Here is a 20,692-nt window from a genome sequence, read left to right on the forward strand (position 1 = left end):
TGTCCAGATAAACTTTCTGGCTTTGTTACAACAAGATTGACTCATACATTTGGTCTCAAGGGTGGTTACAAGTTTTTTCCCCGATATTTGAACTGGTGGCCTAGTTTTTGGATTCACAAAACCCAGATTTAATCTGGCCAAGTAAATATAACAAATACACATTTGACCAATTTTTCTTAAGATCAAGTCATAAATGTGGTAAATGTTTATATCATTTGACCTGGGACCTAGATTTTGGACACCATGACCAAGATTACATCGTGGCCAAGCTATTGTTTAGATGAACATTCACACAAAATTTCATCAAGATCGGATGAAAAATGTGGCCTCTAGAGTGGTAATGAGCAGGAAGTTGACGACGCACACAGATGACACAGGAGATAGTCTGATCACAATAGCTCACCTAGAGCACTTCATGCTCAGGTGAGCTAAAAATAATGTTCTAACCAAGTTTGATGAATATTGCGAAAGTGACTTCTAGAGTGTTTAAAATATTTCACTACAACTGTTTAAAGAAAACTGCCTTGCCCCCTGGCTGATGTGTTTCTCAATGGTCCGGAACAATGTTGAAACAAAGGTTCTGAGTAAGTTTCATGAAGATTGGAAAAACTAATACTACACCTTTGGAACTTCAAGTTTAAAGAAGAAAATAATGTTAAAAGATATTTTGCTATACACTGTAACTCCGTTATAACGCTCTCCGTCATAACGCTGAATCCAATATAACGCGGTTGGGTCTTGGATCCCATTTTTTCCCCCACCTTCCATTTCTGATTCAAATCCATGTTATGCAACTTCATGTATTTTCAGACAATTCAAAGATGGCGGCGATCACATCTTGATTGCTTTATTCAATCGTCCGCTGAATCGATTTTAATCGCTTTGAGGTTTAACAACACCGACAGCTAATTGGTGTTAATCTGTTGTGTAATGTCAATAAAGGTGTGAAAAACTCGCGTGTCAGTGTTTATTACATGTATTCCCTATCAGAGCCGTTTGGTGTGCTAATTTCAATAAGTTAAGTGCAAGCAGGATAATTATAAAATTAAAGTTATTCAAAACAATAAAAACATTCTTACTTTGATATGATTGCAGTTTGACTATATTAAAGTAGCGGCTTTGAAATACACTACGCACAGTATAAAACAAGTTTTTCTGTCATTTCATTATCATTCTAGTATTTAGTCGTTTAATCTTTCAGTTCGTGTACGAGAAATTAATTAAATAATCCAGACAATTTATTTACATGGTAAGGCAGTGTAATAGTTTACAGAGATTCACTTTCATTTTTGCCCGATATTAAAAAGTATGAAAAAGTATACTATACCTGTTTTTATAGCCCCTTGCAATAAATGAGCTCAAAACTTATAACGCAGATCCGTTTATAACGCTCTTGCGTGGCTTGGACCCTGTCATCCGCGTTATAATGGAGTTTCAGTGTACGAGCCAAAAAAACAATTAAATCCCCATTTGGTACCATAGTTGACCCTTTAAGCCAAATTTTCTATACACATAACACAAAATGGCCACTGTGGCTTGGCCAGTTTTTACCTCAGCAACATAATTTTAACAAACCAAATGGAGGAGGATTATTGAATGTTATAACTCCTAATTGTGTATACTGTTTTCAGCAGCTTTTGTGGGTTTTTTCTGTAGCCATTTTCAAACTTGGATGAGATATCATTACAAGAGATGTTCTGAAGAAATGTGCATGAACATTGGAAAAAAACAACACCTTAATGCTCACAAGGATTTACTATAGTCATGTTAGGAAATATGCCCCACCCCTTGCTGATGCTGATTTGGTAAAAACTTTGACATATTAAGTTTTCACTAGATTTCACTATAGCAAAATAAGGAAAGCTGTCCAGCCCCCTGGCATTTATGTTTATTAACAGACCAGAACAATTTTCAAAATCAGTAAAGATATCAATAGAAAAAAATAATTTTCTGACCATGTTTCATAAAAATTCTACAACAAGAGGGCCATGGGCCCTAAGGCGCTCACCTGAGACCCAAAGGAACTAAACTATTCTGGGAAGGTGGAGTTCAAAATAATAAAAGTACTTCATACAGACGGGCATACATACTTAACTTGCGCTTTATAGTTCGATTATTTAGTGTAAAATCTTCAAAAAGAGGACTAGTGCTAAGCAGACAGGCGGTAGTACAGACTTAGTGTGCTCTATTATTAAAATACGTTTTCACTGTTTTTCCATTCAAAGTTATTTAGAACAATGATACTCTGATTTTCAAGTAATACTGCATTTCACATATCATACATGACGTCTGTATATAAAATTAATTAAAATAATGGTATTTCTGACTTTCACATAATACTGTATTTCACATATCATCCATGTAGGCCTACATGACTTTTGTATATCAATCTGTATTTATGATTTAAAATGAAATTTCATACTTCATTTAAGAGTTAATTTTTGTTAATTATTCACATTTGTAAGTATTGTTTGTAAACAATTCCTCTACGCTTCTACTCTTTGTTTACAACCAATGCAAAACTAAAATGCATTTTAATTGTGAAATTTATTCTCAAATACAAGCTGCATTTAATATCATAAGTATCGCAAATAGTTGGTTTAAAGTACATTTTCTCTATCTCTTTAATTCTTGAACAAAGTATATCTGTGATATGATATGTGTACATGTAGACACGATAGTTTTTTGTCAATAAATGTTCAACAGTAAAGTTGGAGAATATTTCAATCTATTTTTTATTGATCAATATAATTGAATTTTGACAACAGTTGTTGCCTAAGCTGTAAAGGATATTTTTACGTACATATCTTTACTTTTTCTTCTTGATATTCATAATATACACTGGGACTTTGTGATAGTTATAAGTTAAATAATAGCCATATTGACTAAGTTTAATTAGGCATCACTGTACTTAAAGCTAAGAAATATGAAATATCACGCCCATTAAATTTATATATATTGTATAAACCTTTCTTGGAAATATATAAGTACATAATTTTGCTAGTTCAAGAGCTTGCTTCAATGTTGTAATCTGTTCTTTTTATGCAGGCAGCATGCTGATTTTTATACGAAAAAAAATGCCAGACAGATGTATTTATGTGTTTATCTCTATATTGATACCACTGTATAGCAATTGCTGTTCCATGCTGTTCACTGCAAAGGGCGGTAAACAAGGGGTTAGGCATCAAGCAACTGTCAGAGATAATGAGGTACCTGCTGTGGCTAATGGTTATTTCATTGGTCTGCGGTCATTAAATTACATGCAACAAAATGTGTGAAAAGTGGCCAGCACAGGAATTTGGGGCCTGACTCTAAACTGTTATATACAGTTGTTTCTCCCCTAAGTAATTTTCTGTGAAATCAATATTACTACTTAAAATTTTGAGATTATTTAATAAAGGGTTTTCAGATGGCAAAAAAACATTTGTTGCACTTCATCCGCAACCAATCATCAACATAATAATCCTCTGTTATTATGGCCATGTTTTTCAAATGTTCACGACTATTTTCAAATTCGTCCGAGGTATCCACATAACCAATGTTTTGACCAAATTTCATGATGATTGGGCAAAAAATGTGACTTCTAGAGTGTTCACAAGCTTTTTTACTATATAAATATAAGGAACAAGATGTGTTTGTGAAACACAATGTCCCCCTATATGATGTTTGACCTTGAAGGATGACCTTGACCTTGTGAAGGATGACCTTGACCTTGTGAAGGATGACCTTGACCTTTAACCACTCAAAATGTGCAGCTCCATGAGATACACATGCATGCCAAATATCAAGTTGCTATCTTCAATATTGCAAAAGTATTCATAAAATAAGCGATTTGGGCCACATATATTTGACCTCTGACCTTGAAGGATGACCTTGACCTTGACCTTTCACCACTCAAAATGTGCAGCTCCGTAAGATGCACATGCATGCCAAATATCAAGTTGCTATCTTCAATATTGCAAAAGTATTTATAAAATAAGCGATTTGGGCGACATATATTTGATTTCTGACCTTGAAGGATGACCTTAACCTTGACCTTTCACCACTCAAAATCAGCAGCTCCATGAGATACACGTGCATGCCAAATATCAAGTTGCTATCTTCAATATTGCAAAAGTATTCATAAAATGAGCGATTTTGGCCACATATATTTGACCTCTGACCTTGAAGGATGACCTTGACCTTTCACCACTCAAAATGTGCAGCTTCATGAGATACACATGCATGCAAAATATGAAGTTGCTATCTTCAATATAGCAAAAGTTATTGCAAAATGTTAAAGTTGGCGCAAACAGACCAACAGACCAACAGACAGACAGGGCAAAAACAATATGTCCCCCACTACTATAGTGGGGGACATAAAAAGCCCCCCCCCCCCCTGGCAGCCATGTTTTTTTACCGATCTGAACCATTTTCAAACTCAACCGTCGTATCCAGGAAACAAATGTTCTGACCAAATTTCATGAAGATTGGACCAAAAATGTGACTTCTAGAGTGTTCAAATGTTTTCACTATATACATATGGCGGCCATGTTTTTTCACCGATCTGGACCATTTTCGAACTCATCCGAGATATCAATAAAACCAATGTTTTGACCAAGTTTCATGATGATTGGGCACAAATTGTGACTTCTAGAGTGTTCACAAGGTTTTTATATAGCCATATAAGGAATACTGCCCCTCCCCCTGGCGGCCATGTTTTTTAACGGACCGGAACAATTTTTGAACTCAACCAAGAGATCATTAAGACAAACATTTTGGCAAAATTAACATGAAGATTGGGCATCAAATGTGACTTCTACAGTGTTCATAAGGTTTTTCTATTTTTTTACCTAGTGACCTAGTTTTTGACCCAGCATGACCCAGTTTCGAACTCAGTCGAGGTATCATTGAGACAAATGTTCTGACCAAATTTCATGAAGATCTGACAAGAAATGTGGCCTCTAGAGTGTTCACAAGGCAAAATGTTGACGACAAACGACACACGCTCAACGGACGACGGACAAAAGGCGATCCCAAAAGCTCACCATGAGCACGTTGTGCTCAGGTGTGCTAAAATTGGGATGTCTAATGAGCACAAGATTTCACTATATAAATATAAGCAAAACTTCCCCACTGACCGTCATGAAGTCAGCTATGATATCATTAGACAAGATGTTTTGAGCAAGTATCATAATCGACGCACAATTTTACTTCTATAGTATTCACAATGTTTAATTATAACTAAATCAAGAAAACTGCTCCAACAGTTGGCAGACATGTTTTTCAACACACAAAAACTAATTTTGAACTTGGTAGATATCATGAGAACACAAGTACTGAGCAAGTTACATAACAATTGAGCAAAAAATGTTATTTCTATAGTGTTCACACAGTCTTACTTAAATATGAACCTGTGACATAGCTTTTGAATGTTTCAGACCCAGTTTCAAACTCTGGTGAGATATCCCTGGGAAAAATGCTCTTAACAAATTTCATAAAGACTATACACTAAATTTCATAAAGAGTTTGCACTTAATGTGGCCTCTAGAGTGTTCACCAGCTTAATATTGACGACCAAGGACACACAAGGGACGACTGTACAAAGGTGAGTTAAAAATGCAAACCCTTGGGCATTACAAGTTATGAACCAAGAGAAATTAAAACAAAACAAGCAAATTCGTTGAATTGATATCCCCCGCCAAATAAACTTTGTTTATGGATCAGTGCAAATCCAGATAAACAGTATAATCATTAAGTGTAGGGTAATAATTAATAGGTAATAATTAAGTGTAGGGTATTTGTTTTTATGAATTGCAATTCTCCTTATTCATATCTACACATCCATGAAGTTTCATGTACTTGACATTTGATAGTGTATCTGAGATATAGCTTTGAAAAATTACATCATACAAAAACAAGAAAGGGCAATAACTCTTATTTATAAAAGTGTAGGGTTATGGTTGATGTGCATGGCACTTCTTCCCATTGATTTTCACATGTTCCCATTGATTTCTTAACACCCATTAAGTTTCATGTTGAAATGCTGTATCATATCTTGAGATATAGCCCTGAAAAGTTCCATCATACAAAAACAAAAAAGGCAATAACTCTTATTTAAGAAAGTGTAGGGTTATGGTTCTTAAGCATGGCACTTCTCCTCAATAATATCAATACACCCATGAAGTTTCATGTTGAAATGTTGCATGGTATCTGAGATAAAGCCCTGAAAAAAATCATTATACAATAACAAAGGACAATAACTCTTATTAAAGAAAGTGTAGTGTTATGGTTCTTGTGCATGGCACTTCTCATCATTGATATCTATAGACCTTTGTAGTTTCATGTTGATATCTTATATAGTTTCTGAGATATAGTCCTAACAAGTTTTGCGACAGAGGGATGGACGGACTGACAGAGGACAAGCCCCATTCTATATCCCTTCGTCTTAGGCGGGGGATAAAAAAATAATTGTAGAGCATATGTGATGTTATTTCATCCCACAAACAAAATTTAATGGAATAATAAATTGGTAGAATGACATTTTATGCAAAACAAATGTCATACAAAAATAATTTCCAAACGCTTGTATTGTGCATTGCAGAGGTGAGTACAAAGACACTGAGTGATTTTACCAAAATTCATTTTTCTATTATCATCTGCACATTAAGCTCATTCAGGTTTGTTTGAATCCACCCGCCATTAAATAGGATTTAAGACGCACAAATATACCTACAAACAAGAGCAATACATAATTTATCCTACTCAACATGTGCATGAACTCCATGGGGACATTTAAAAAGCTTTAAAAAGCAATATCTGATGCAACAACTTACTTGAACATTCCAGCTATTGTAAGATCCTTAACGCCCAAGGCACTGCTGACATTGATCTTAAAACCATCTGAGAGAACTTTCTCAAAAGTCTGAAATTATTTAGAGAACAGCAAACAGTTTTAAATAGACAAACAACAACAAATTGATGACAAAGATGTACACACATATATACATGGAAATTTTTGATATGGTAAATAATATGATTAAAAATACCGTGTATAATTTTTTTTGTTACATGCCATATTATAAATACTGCAACAAAGGTAATTATTTTTAAAAACTGAAGCCATGTTTTTGGACAATCAAAATCATCTTGGAACTCAGCCACGACAACATATTTTTTTCACGTTGGTAAAAGATTTTCTTCTAGTCTTTAAAATGTTGTTATATAGCCACATTAAGAAAACTGCCCAGCTTGTGGCGGCCATTTTTTTCAATTGACATGATAAATATTGCACTGAGTGGAGAAATAATTAGAACAAAATGTTCTTAGCATGTTTCATTAAGATTGCGCAAACAAATAGGTAAGCTGTTTAGTGCCTTGGGGATATACAGAATGTGAATTGTGTAAACAATGAGGGGCATTTGGGAGATTTTTATAGTGACTGCAGAATTTAAGAAAAATGATTGGAACGAAAAAAACAAAAGTTTTATAAGGCCAGTATTTTTTAATAAAATGATTTTTGGATTTTTTTTCCCTGAAAACTAGCAACACCAGTGATTTTTTCAAACAATTTGATTTGCTAAATGATCATAATCTGACTGTAGGTGGTCTTGTTTTGCAGTTTTTGAAATTAGTTTGAATTTTAAAAATATCTTAACTGGTTCAAAAGTTATGCAATTTTTTAACTTGTCCAAAATTAACTTTTTGGTGATTTTTTTGCTGCGCATTTTGGTCATAATACATGTGCCTTTTGCGGACTTCGTGTATGGAAGGGAAAGACCGCCAATATTATTTATCACCAGAAATGTTGCATGTGTTGAGTATTCAGCTAATATGTTCCATGTTGCAATTATAGATTATACATACATGTCAAATAATATCCGTTCAAATAAACAATGTTTGTTATTTAATGTTTCAATTTTCAACAATGTTAATTTTTAAGGTGGAGACTTCTCAAATGTTCATCTTGTGCATTGTCCAATTAAAACTGTTAAATAAATACATAAAATTAAATGTTCAAAATGTAAAATATACATTTGCTTTTATTTTTAAATCGCATACACAACGCACAAAACTTTGTCACAACTCTAACGCTTCTTTACAAAGGTGAATGCTAAAGTATACAACTTTGCAACAGTAACTTTAACGAACTGCTGATTTCCACTGCGAGCATGTAAACACGTCTAGATTAGTCATCGCGTATCTTTACATCTTGCAAGGTTACAAGTTGACATTTGCACAGTTGTAAAGTCTGTAATCTTCACGCTGTGAAAGCGACAAAATTATTTTTCGTCTTAGCCAGAAGGAACCAATGCCTCGCTTACGGGCTGGGAACCATTGTAAATGTAAACAATGATTCTTCTGGTGCACAGGTGTTGAGCGCGTGGCCAAGTCACTTAAACACTATCAATATGTCATAAAACATTTTTTCATCATTTTGACAAAAAAAAAATCTGACATATTTTATATATAGAAGGTTGGTATCTCTTGACACAGGAAAATCACCTATATCAACATTTTTAAGCCATTAAGTGCCTAAATGGCGGTCGATTTTCGTAAACTATGTACCGTTTGTTGGGAAAAGGTTGCCTCGTGACGAAAAATGACCACGAACGGCTACTTGCCAACATTAACTACACGAAAACACTTCTCGAACTTGTAGAAATGCTAGGTTGGCTCTGGTCTGGCTGAACATTCAGTGCGATTTTTACAAGAGTAAAACTATCAAAATATCCCAGCTATCGAACATAATCCACATGTGGTGTGGCGTGTAGAACTCATCAAGGTGGATCTACATATGAAGTTTCAAAGTTGTAGGTGGAAGCACTTTGATTTTAGAGCCTATGTTAAAGTTTTATATTAGAGGTCACAGTGACCTTGACCTTTGACCTAGTGACCCAAAAATGGGTGTGGCGTGTAGAACTCATCAAGGTGCATCTACATATGAAGTTTCAAAGTTGTAGGTGGAAGCACTTTGACTTTAGAGCCTATGTTAAAGTTTTATATTAGAGATCACAGTGACCTTGACCTAGTGACCCAAAAATGGGTTGCGTGTAGAACTCATCAAGGTGCATCTACAAATGAAGTTTCCAAGTTGTAGGTGGAAGCACTTTGATTTTAGAGCCAATGTGAAGGTTTTAGCATGACGCCTACGGCGGACGGCGGACAACGAGCTGGCTATGACAATACCTCGGGTTTTTTCTCCGAAAACAGCTGAGCTAAAAATGAATTTTAGCTGCTGATTAAGTATTAAATTACAAAAACTGCTAAGTATGTACCCCAACATTTTCTATGCCGTCCTTGATGTATCTACAGGCCATCAGGTAAGACAGACCTCCCGCTGCAAACGTCACCAGCACCACAATCATGAGGATCCACGCAAACAAGAACATGCAGCATATGCTCCTGCAGTTACAAATTAGCATGTATGCAGCGCAAAGCATCGATATGATAAAATTTTGATCATTTAAACCTTAATTGGGGCTTAAACTTTCTGCAATACATCAGACCTCAAAATTAGTTGGCATTAGATGGCATTTACCAATAAATCAAAGTACTGGCAGTACTGGTGTGACGATGCTTTTGAAGAGGATGGATATAAAACATCAATTTAAGTTTATCTATATCACCACAATTGTGTATGTTGATACGAACATTTGGGTACGAAAAAAAAATTGGGTACGAAAATTTTGGGTACGAAAAAAAAATTGGTACGAAAAAATTTTGCGTACGAAACATTTTTGGTACGAAAAAAGTTTAGGGGTACGGGGAAGTAGTACCCGTGGGTAACTTGGCCCATTGAGCGAAACTGGGAGGCGGGTCACATTCTTGTTCATTAAGTATGGCAATACATTCATGATGATTCTCGAAAGTAGGTATGAGCACATATCCGGACCATGTGAGCTCAATCGTATGAGCACTTGACTATCCGAGTTCGCCCACGAACATATGGATAAGTTAACTAATAGCGAAATGACCTTATACATGTATATGCTGAAATCTAACAATCGAACGAAATATCAAACATGGTATGTACACTTAGGTGGTTGTGTAATTTCTGTTAGAATATCGTATTCAATATGTAAATTTTAAATGATTGTGCCCGCACTTGAGTTTGTTGCCTTGTTTGAGTCTATACGCGCCTAGGCTGCACCCAGTGTGTGTATTTGTGTTTTTCCAAGGTAATGAGTTACCTCCGCGCTGAGGCTGCATAATGTTGGGACCCGGAGTGTGTCCAGCACTCCTACCTAATAAGATTAGATTGACGACAGTTGGGACGAATTTTGAATGATAGCTGCAATTTCCAGCTATTTGTTTTGTACTGAAATACTTTTTAATTTTTTATATGGTCAAATGCTGCGGGGGGATGAGATTTTCCGGAAAAAAACAACTGTCAGGAATGGTGACCACAAAACATACAAAATATAACATTGCGCCGGGAGCGGGAATCGAACCGGTGTCGTAAAGGTGAAAAAGCGAACGTCCTTACCACTGCCCTAGCGGGACGGACAATTACTCAAATAAATGTTGTTTTATCTATATATATCATAGCAGTGCAGCGTTTACAATTTGCAGGTTCGAAATCGTTCGCATTCTTTAGTTTTGTGATCACGTAAAAAGTTAATTTTACATGTTTTTATTCGCAATTTATTTACTAAATCGAGAACAAATATCAAACAATATAGAGACAAGGGACAAAATTGTCACAAAACCAGGTTTTCATTGTGAAAAAAAAATCTGATAAAGGGAGAAAACTCAAACTGAACTTTTGAAATGAACAAACAAAATTAACCCCCTTTGTAAGTTTGTTTTTAAAAAAAATCTATTTTTAGTTGTGGCGACCTTGACATTGGAGATATTGACGTGATTCTTTTGTGCGACACACCGTCCCATGATGGTGAACAAATGTGCCAAATGATTTTAAAATCTCACAATGAATGACATAGTTATGGCCAGGACAAGCTCATTTATGGCCATTTTTGACCTTTGAACTCAAAGTGTGACCTTGACCTTGGAGATATCGACGTAATTATTTCGCGCGACACACCGTCCAATGATGGTGAACAAATGTGCCAAATGATTTTAAAATCTGACAATGAAAGACATAGTTATGGCCCGGACAAGCTTGTTCCGCCCGCCCGCCCGCCAGCCAGCCCGCCCGCATTCGCCAATCTAATAACCAGTTTTTTCCTTCGGAAAACCTGGTTAAAAATATATTGTTGTTTCATTGGTCCATAAAAATAAAATGGATGTAAAATTACTAATTTGAAATTAACGTTCTGATACACTTATTGAATCTGTTTCCCCAGGATATGCTGTTCTATTAATATTTACCTTTATCAACACGAACGACAACTCTGCTAGGAGAATGTTATCAATGAAAATCAACGAGCAATCTCCTACGCATTGGCGAATGCCAAGGGAAGTAACTGAAAAATCGAGTTATCTCAATCGGACTGGCTCGGTCTTTTACATAGGGCGCCATTGTGAAGATTTTTTTTACTGGTTATCAAACCTTGGACGCTGCTGTTCCAGCATCGTCAACAAGAGCACCGCCTTGCGGGTGCAGACCCCTCATCTATTTTTTTTTTAAAGGTGAAGGGACTCTCATTTTCAATCACAAAGGAGGGAGGGGTGGAGTGAAGAGGGGGGGGGGGGGGATTCTTGGATGCGATGGTTGGACGGTATTTCAAAGATAAAAATAATAAAAATAAATATTTGTGTTTTTTAACAGTTTTCAAAAAAAACATTTGGGGGGGTGGGGGGGTATAGTGTGAGGGTGTGGTGGTCATTTGTGAGATGATCTTTAAAATAAAAAATAAAAATAAAAAATAGGGGGGGGAGGATTCGGGGAGGGGGGGGGGGGGAGGGGGGGCACGAGGGATGGATTGGGTGAAGTCTATTGTGGTATGTCAGGTAAGAGTAGTTTTGTCAAAGTATCAATCAAATCTAATCATAAATAAAGAAGTTATGGCAATTTTAGCAAAATTTAATAATTTGACCTTGAGAGTCAAGGTCATTCAAAGGTCAAGGTAAAATTCAACTTGCCAGGTACAGTAACCTCATGATAGCATGAAAGTATTTGAAGTTTGAAAGCAATAGCCTTGATCCTTTAGAAGTAAAGTGGATCGAAACACAAAATTTAACCATATATTCAAAGTTACTAAGTCAAAAAAGGGCCATAATTCCGTAAAAATGACAACCAGAGTTATGCAACTTGTCCTTTTACTGTACCCTTATGATAGTTTGCGAGTGTTTCAAGTATGAAAGCAATATCTATGATACTTTAGGGGTAAAGTGGACCAAAACACAAAACTTAACAAAATTTTCAATTTTCTAAGTATAAAGGGCCCATAATTCCGTCCAAATGCCAGTCAGAGTTACGTAACTTTGCCTGCACAGTCCCCTTATGAGTGTAAATAAGTGTTGCAAGTATGAAAGCAATAGCTTTGATACTGTAGGAATAAAGTGGACCTAAACACAAAACTTAACCAAATTTTCAATTTTCTTAGTATAAAAAGGGCACATAATTCTGTCAAAATGCCCGTCAGAGTTACATTACTTTGCATGCACAGTCCCCTTATGATAGTTAGTAAGTTTTGCAAGTATGAAAGCAATAGCTTTGATACTGTAGGAATAAAATGGACCTAAACACAAAACTTAACCAAAATTTTCAATTTTCTAAGTATAAAAAGGGCACATAATTCTGTCAAAATGCACGCCAGAGCTATCTAACTTTGCCTGCCCAGTCCCCTCATGATAGTTAGTAAGTGTACCAAGTTTGAATGCAATAGCATTGATACTTTCTGAGAAAAGTGGACCTAAACGCAAAACTTAACCGGACGCCGACGCCAAGGTGATGACAATAGCTCATAATTTTTTTTCAAAAAATAGATGAGCTAAAAATTGCTTCTAAAATATTGTTGTGATTTAATGGTGACCTACGTGCAGAGCAGGTTGGCGGCGGAGCCCCTGTTACAGCAGTTTGCCCTGTCTCCAGGTCTCTCCCCACACAGACCAAACAGCAGACCCAGGTAGACAAAGGCAACCACAAGAAGGACAGCACAGCCCATGCCAATACACACATACCAGCTAAAACAAAGTAAGCACATGAGCAAGAATGAACAGGCATACATAGAAACCTATACAATGCTCTTAGATTGGTCAACCTGTGAAAGGGTTTAAACAATTCAATGCAAATATACCTGTATCATCTACCATGCAAACAAAGTCAAAGTCATTGTCTACTTCTACAACAACTATCTTGTTTAACATTTAAATTATATTCACTAATCCAGATTTTAGAGTAGATAAAAACATTATTACCTTGCAAGTTGATAACTAATAATAATTCACAAAAGCACTGTTGCCATCATCGACAATAAAAGTGTTTGAGAATTTTGTAACCACAAATGTACGACATTGTTTGGAACTGTACAGGAAGTTGGTAAATCAGAATTACTTGGTCTTTCTCGGAAAAGATGACTAAATTTATTTGTTGTTTCAAAGCTTAGGCCAACCAATAACGACTGCCAATTGTACTCAACATGCATAAATCAAGTGTTCCATAAACCAATTAACTCCACCTTTGTTCTCGGTAAAAGATTCCAAAGGCGGAGCTATGCACATTGTGTTACATTATTGGATGAAGCCGTTAAGTAACAAACACACAATTGGTTTAGCTTGTTGATCTCTAGACAAAGGAAGACAATTTGTATGTCAAGAAAGGTATTGCTTCTTGACAGGTAAAGGCTTTCCTTTGATGTTGATTTACACCGAGTGCAAGTTTTTGCAATTCTTGTTATACATTCCATTGACTGTTTGTTCACAATTTCAAATAAAAAACACTGGCTATCATGAAAACTTCGATTAAATTATCAAAATAAAAACAAGAAGGAAGTTTCAAACTTTGATTACTAAGTATATTAATGGGCTACATTTAAAAGATAATGTTTTGTGTTGTAAATCAACACAAAATTTCTGCAACAACAACAACAACTAAAACCATTACGGCTAAGGCCCAGAGATTGCTCTTTCTGGTATTTATAATTTTTTATGAGCCACCATATAAGTAGAGATCAAAATTTTCATACATTTTGGGAGGTAACAAATCTCGACTAATGACAGGATTTTTACGGTAGATAAAGAGCAAAAGGTCCAATGGAGCTCACCTACAATCCAAATGCACTTTACAGTCGTGTTCATAAGATATAATTACAACAAATGTTTCAAGCAAGTTTTATGAAGTTATAACAAAAAAAAAAGGGGGCCAAATGCCCTAGGTCCCTCACCTAAGACCAAAAGGAACAGAACTGTTTAAGCAGCTTTTGTGATTGTGCAATTAATGAGGCTTTTACCATGCTTTTTACACAGAACAATTTAAAATTGGCTTAGATGTCATTAGAACAAAATTTACATTCTGATCATGTTTCATGCCTATTGGGCAAAATTTGTAATTTAAGTGTGTCTTTCGCTGAAGACTGCGTGCCTGGTGGCAAGGAGTTTCAATGGTCAAAAAACATTCTTTAATTAAGCCCCAATATTTTAGAAAAAAACTGTTTGTAACAATGTGACCTTGTTTTTGCACATACATGTCCCAGATTTTGATTTGGCCTTGATATTGTCAAATAAACATTCAGACCCAGTTTAATCAAGATTTGAGTAGCAAATTTGGCTCTGAGAATAGTAAAATGTTTTTTTCTTAGATTTAACCTGGTTTTATGAAGAATGTGATCCAGATTAAAATATTGCCTACATATTGTCAAGAAACACATTCTGACAAACTTTGATCTTGCTTGAGTCATAAATATAACCTTAAGAGTGGTAACAACATTTTATTTAGATTTAACATGGTGACTTATGTTTTTGACATACTAGACCATTAGATAAACTTGTAAATGTGGCCTGTTGAGTGGTAACAAAGTGTGTGTGTATTTTTTTTTTATATAGAATCTGACCTCGTGACAGTTTTTAAATGCTAAATGAATTTAAATATTCAATCTAGGCCTAGATATTGTCCACATTAGAAGTTTGACCAAGTATATTGGTACAGCCCATGATAGATATCGCATGACTACGGACATGGGGTGATCACAATAGCTCACCTTGAGCACTTCATGCTCAGGTAACTGACTATTCAGATATGCATCATGATAAATAAGTAGAAGCACACATGTTTATGTGAACACATTGTAAGTCTTCTATCCTAAAATAAATTTCAAAATTAAAATTAAATCTTAAATTATCAGTATAAAGATAAGATATTCCTTAGGAGATTTGTGATTACTGACCCGGCATTAAGTTGCAATACTTACATGATATCACCGACAAGTTTTGTTGTTTTTTTCATGTCGTTTATAGTGGTTTGTGCATCAGAGAGGGGAGTACTCTAAAGCAAATGGTTAAATATATGAAATCATTTCAAATAAATAAATAAATAAACAAGCAAATTCATTGAATTGATATCGCCCGCCAATGTGCTTCTGGAAACTTAAGTGTTATATTTGACACATTTTTTTTTCAAGATACAAAGGGCCATAACTCCGTTATTAACATATGGTGTACATCGCCATTTGGCGTGCATCATCCTCTTATCCATATATATACTCATACCAAGTTTCAATGAAATCTGCCAAAGCACTTCCAAGATATGGCTCCGGACGGAAAGATGGACGGACAACGCAAAAACAATATCCATCTGCCTATGGCGGGGGATAATAAACAATCAAATTTGTTGAATTGATATATCCCCCACCAATATGCTTCTGGACAAAAAAGTGTTATATTTGACAGTCCAAAAAGCATTTTTTCAAGATACAAAGGTCCATAACTCCGTTTTTAACAGATGGTGTACATTGCCATTTGGCGTGCATCATCCTCTTATCCATATATATACTCATACCAAGTTTCAATGAAATGCGCCAAAGCACTTCCAAGATATGGCTCCGGACGGACAGAAAGACGAACAGACGGACGGACAACGCCAAAACAATATCCCTCCGCCTATGGTGGGTGATAATAAGACCTTGACAAAAAATCAAATTAATTGAATTTTAACTTGTGAACAATAATTAAATAAGTGATATTATTTTCAACCTTTTAATGACCTTAACCTTAATGATTTGATAAAAGTACAGTATATTTCGGGGGGGGGGGGGGGGGGGGGGGGGGTGGGTATAACTATAGTTTCCAAATTGGCCAAGTGTAAATGTTCATTTTAATATAAAGAATAAAACCTAACCTGGTCTATGAGGTAATTTCAACATAGTTATAAAGGCTTGTATTTCAATCAAAACCTCAAAGTCATTCTTGAGACACTAGATAACCAAATACCGTGCCTGTGCGCCTACACAACTTGTACACAGAAATTCAAAGTTGAAACAAGATATGTGTTAGTCAGAAACACTATGTCCCCTTCTGCGCCGCTTTAAAGCTATATATTTGAACTTTGACCTTGAAGGATGACCTTGACCTTGCACCATTCAAAATGTGCAGCTCCATGAGATACACATGCATGCCAAATATCAAGTTGCTATCTTCAATATTGCAAAAGTTATGGCAAATGTTAAGTTTGAAACACACAAACCAACAGACAGGGCAAAAACAATATGTCCCCCACTATAGTGGTGGGGGACATAACAAAAACAATATGTCCCCCACTATAGTGGTGGGGGACATAAAAAGGGCATTCACTTCACATGCACAACAGCAAGTTGTATATATAAATTTGTGTCTTATGACAAAAGGAGGCACGACAGACGGAAGGCTGGACAGACTACAACAGAGAATCCAGCATTCTTGCTTTACTACATATTGGGGAAGAGGGTATAATGAGTTGTTACTTACAAGATCAACTCGATTACTTATTGTCTTCACCTCTTTAGAAAATGTTTTATTAATCGTTTCCAACTGGGTAGATGCATCTATAATAATAAACATAAATCTAAGTAATAATACACATGAACATAGCAAGCTAATGTATTTGTTTTAACAACTAAAAATGTTGTCCCACTGAAAAAAAAATCAAAATTAAGAAAATAAAATCCATGTGCTAAAATGTCAAAAATTATTTGAAAAAATTATGCTTTGGAAAACATCATAGTACATGTAGCTTGCAATCTTAAACAGGACACTGATCTATATGCATCAATATAAATTTAAGTACCGTTATGATTATTATATATTAATTTAAGTTCTGAAATTTAGTTCAATTAATAAAATTGTACAGCATAAAAAGCCCAGTTAAGGCGACATTGAACTTTTTAAACAAGTGCAGAAACAAAACTCTATACAATTATAGGAAACAAAGCAAGAACATTTTGAAAAAGTTCAAGATTATCAGGTAATGCTGGCAGGCTATACAAAATTTACACTTTAAAGGGACAGTCAACCAGATTGACGAAAAAAGAAAAGTTCTAAAATACCGTAATTAAATGCTTTATATTGATAAATTTAAACATTGGATCTAAAAATTTCCAGTAAAAAATCAAGAATAGAATGAAAAAATGAAAAGTAACCCAGAACAAGGCTCGAACCACTGAACCCTGGAGTCCTGGAGTTAAAATAGTAAAAAGTCTCCCATTTAGACCACTCGGTCATCCATGCTCATACAATGAGCATTGTATTTTATACTTTATATAAGCAATCCTCGTAGTTTCACAAAATATAACCACAACAACAGAACTCTCCAAATAACCTGGTAAATATACTCAGTAAAATTTTATTACCGAATGTACTGAAAATATGAAAACTTAACAAAAATTTTCAAGTAATGTAATATACCAGTCGTGATATTTTAATCAATATAAACTAATAATTGTAAAAAATACGGCATTTCAGAATTTTTTTTTTTTTCGTGATATATAACAATCTGGTTTATATCAAAATCACCTACCATTTATATATGTTCGTATATTGTCAAGTACTTCAGAGCTGACGTTGTCAAACTGCTTTGCTGACTGAAAACATTGTAAAAAGCAATAACCTTTTAGTCAATGAATTGTTAATTTCATATAAGATTGAGTGGAATTTAAAAAAAAATCCAAACAATTATGATTTTGATGCATACGTAGATCCTTGACAAACAGTGCTGCTGTTAGACTTTTATCTCCAATTATTACCTTAAAGGCAGCAATATGGCTTTTGTGCACAACCCACAGTCTCATGTAGATTAACATTTGTACAAAGTTGAAAAAAAAAAGAATCAGTAAGTTAAACATTGGAAAAGTTTTGGTACAGACAAACTTAGAGAGAAACTCTTATACCCCCAAAAGCCCCCTTCCTTGTTGGGTAATGATATTGGAATAAGGGCAGATATCAAAGTGAAGTAATAGAGCCAACAAAACCTTATATTATTACCTATTTCAATAGCCAGATGTGGTCATAAAGAATAGAAGTCGCATAGTGCAAATATATATATTGTTAGCAACAGTGACCTTGACCTAACCAAATGCAACCCCATGCTCGGTTTTCATGTCATCTAGAGATAGCAGAGAAGTTGTTACACTCAATCCTTAACCTGAATTTTCTATAAACCGTACATTCCTTTGTATAGTAAAAAGTTGGTGCACATAATACATTGATACAACGCTTTTTTTGCTGTTAAATTGCGAATAATTCATTTTGTAATCATAAATAATCATAATTGCCGCCATTTTTGTATTCCAGAAAACTACACCCTAAAATCTTACAGACTGAAGGGGCCGTCGAAACAACAAAAAGTCAGTTACGGTTTCGCATTAGTTATTAACAATAAAATAAAATGTTGGAATAAAGTATGCAAACATTTATTTGTATGTGTTTGTGCGCTTCTACATTGGCAGCTTACGTTGGACTGGTAAAGGCATTTGGTCATTTTTGCAGGTAATCGTAGTTGTGAACAGGGACTTCTTAAGTGTTTTCCAGTTTGGTCCAGGTTTTTGAAGCATTCATTGTTCATTACATTCACGCCTGTGTAACGCGACAAACAATAGCCCAACTTGTCCAAAATAATAGATTAACAATTTTACATCAATACTGACATGTCTCAACAACTGTCTCCCATGCGCCACAAAGTTTTATTCAGCATTCAAATTTAAAGCTCATGCTTTCCCCGAGGAAGAATGACATGATGTACATGAATTCTTATTTTCTCACGTTATACACTAAAATGCAAGCGGACTGTTAATCTGTTGCTAGAAAATTACAAAATTGTCAGAAAAGTATAGTGCTATGCAACCCATGCTCCTAATCATAATGACGCTTCCTATTTTGAATGCTTACCTGTAAGCTTTCCAATGCCCTGTATTATGGGATTGCGCAATCGTAAAATGGCGGCCATTTTCGGTCCGATTTGGTGGTTTTATTGTCTATAGATATTTTTTTTCTCCATTTTTGCATTAATTAAACAGCCTGCGCTGTATACATGGGAGCGCGCTAAAAGAGGGAAAATTTGGTACAAAAAGATGCATAATTGTGCTAAATTGCAAGTCAAATTTACTGCCTAATATGGTATGTGACCATTCATGATAATCCCAAAGGCATGTGTGAAGTTTCAATTGAATATCTGAAGTAATATGTACTTTGTGTGTGCAAATTTTGACCTGATTTGCATATAAACCTTAATCTGACTTTTTTAAGTACAAAAAGGCACAAAAATGCTAAATGGTTGGTAAAAGTCAAAGGGATTGGTCAGTGGCTGTAAAAACCAATAAAACAAGAGGGCCTGAAAGGCCCAAAGTCGCTCACCTGAGATTCAAAGGAACTGACCTGTTCTGTGCAGCCCAAGATGTCATTAGAACAAAATGTTCTTACTAACTTTCATGACTAGTGAACACCCTGGCAGCCACATTTTTCAACAGAACAGAACCATTTTCATACACATCCAAGATATCATTTAAACAAATATACTGTCAAAGTTTCATGAAGATTCATGAGTCCATATAAGGAAAAATGCCCCGCCCACTGGTGGCCATGTTTTTCAAGCAACTGGAACCATTTTCGAACTTGTCCAAAATATCATTGGGACAAATCTTTTGACAAAGTTTCATAATGATCCTACAATAAATATGGCTTCTAGAGTGTTAACAAGGTTTAACTATAGCCATATTAGGAAAAATGCCCCGCCCCCTGGTGGCCATATTTTTTAAGCAAACGAAACCATTTTCGAACTCATCCAAGATATCATTAGGACAAATCTTCTGACCAAGTTTCATGAAGATTGGAAAATAAATGTGGCCTCTAGAGTGTTAACAGGGTTTTACTATAGCCATATAAGGAAAAATGCCCCACCCCTAGTGGCCATGTTTTTCAACCAACCGACATCATTTTTGAGCTCGTCTAAGATATTATTGGGATGAATCTTCTGACCAAGTTTCATGAAGATCGGACAATAATTGTGGCCTCTAGAGTGTTAACAATATTTTACTATAGCTATATAAGGAAAAATGCCCCGCCCCTTGGCAGCCATGTTTTTCAAGCAAACGTACCCATTTTTGAACTCATCCAAGAAATCATTGAGACCAATCTTCTGACCAAAATTTCATGAAGATTGGACAATAAATGTGGCCTCTAGAGTGTTCACAAGGTTTTACTATAGCCATATATAGCCATATAAGGAAAAATGCCCCGCCCCTTGGCAGCCATGTTTTTCAAGCAAACGTAACCATTTTCAAACTAATCCAAGATATCATACAGACCAATCTTCTGACCAAATTTCATGAAGATTGGACAATAA

The 20,692-nt window shown here is 35.4% G+C and overlaps 1 protein-coding gene across 1 annotated transcript in view; it reads right to left on the reverse strand.

Annotated features, from left to right (window-relative positions):
• The window catches only part of LOC127865832 (prominin-1-A-like), a 127,378-nt gene that overhangs the window by 29,112 nt on the left and 77,574 nt on the right, over positions 1–20,692 (reverse strand). The window contains exons 9-14 of the mRNA XM_052405860.1: positions 17,873–17,936; positions 16,825–16,901; positions 15,294–15,367; positions 12,925–13,071; positions 9,258–9,384; positions 6,816–6,904 (exon numbers count right to left, since the gene is read on the reverse strand). Coding sequence (XP_052261820.1) covers positions 6,816–6,904; positions 9,258–9,384; positions 12,925–13,071; positions 15,294–15,367; positions 16,825–16,901; positions 17,873–17,936 — 578 coding nt within the window. The remainder of the gene's footprint in view (positions 1–6,815; positions 6,905–9,257; positions 9,385–12,924; positions 13,072–15,293; positions 15,368–16,824; positions 16,902–17,872; positions 17,937–20,692) is intronic.

Source organism: Dreissena polymorpha, chromosome 2 (assembly GCF_020536995.1).
Source record: "Dreissena polymorpha isolate Duluth1 chromosome 2, UMN_Dpol_1.0, whole genome shotgun sequence".
Classification (NCBI taxonomy): Eukaryota; Metazoa; Mollusca; class Bivalvia; order Myida; family Dreissenidae; genus Dreissena; species Dreissena polymorpha.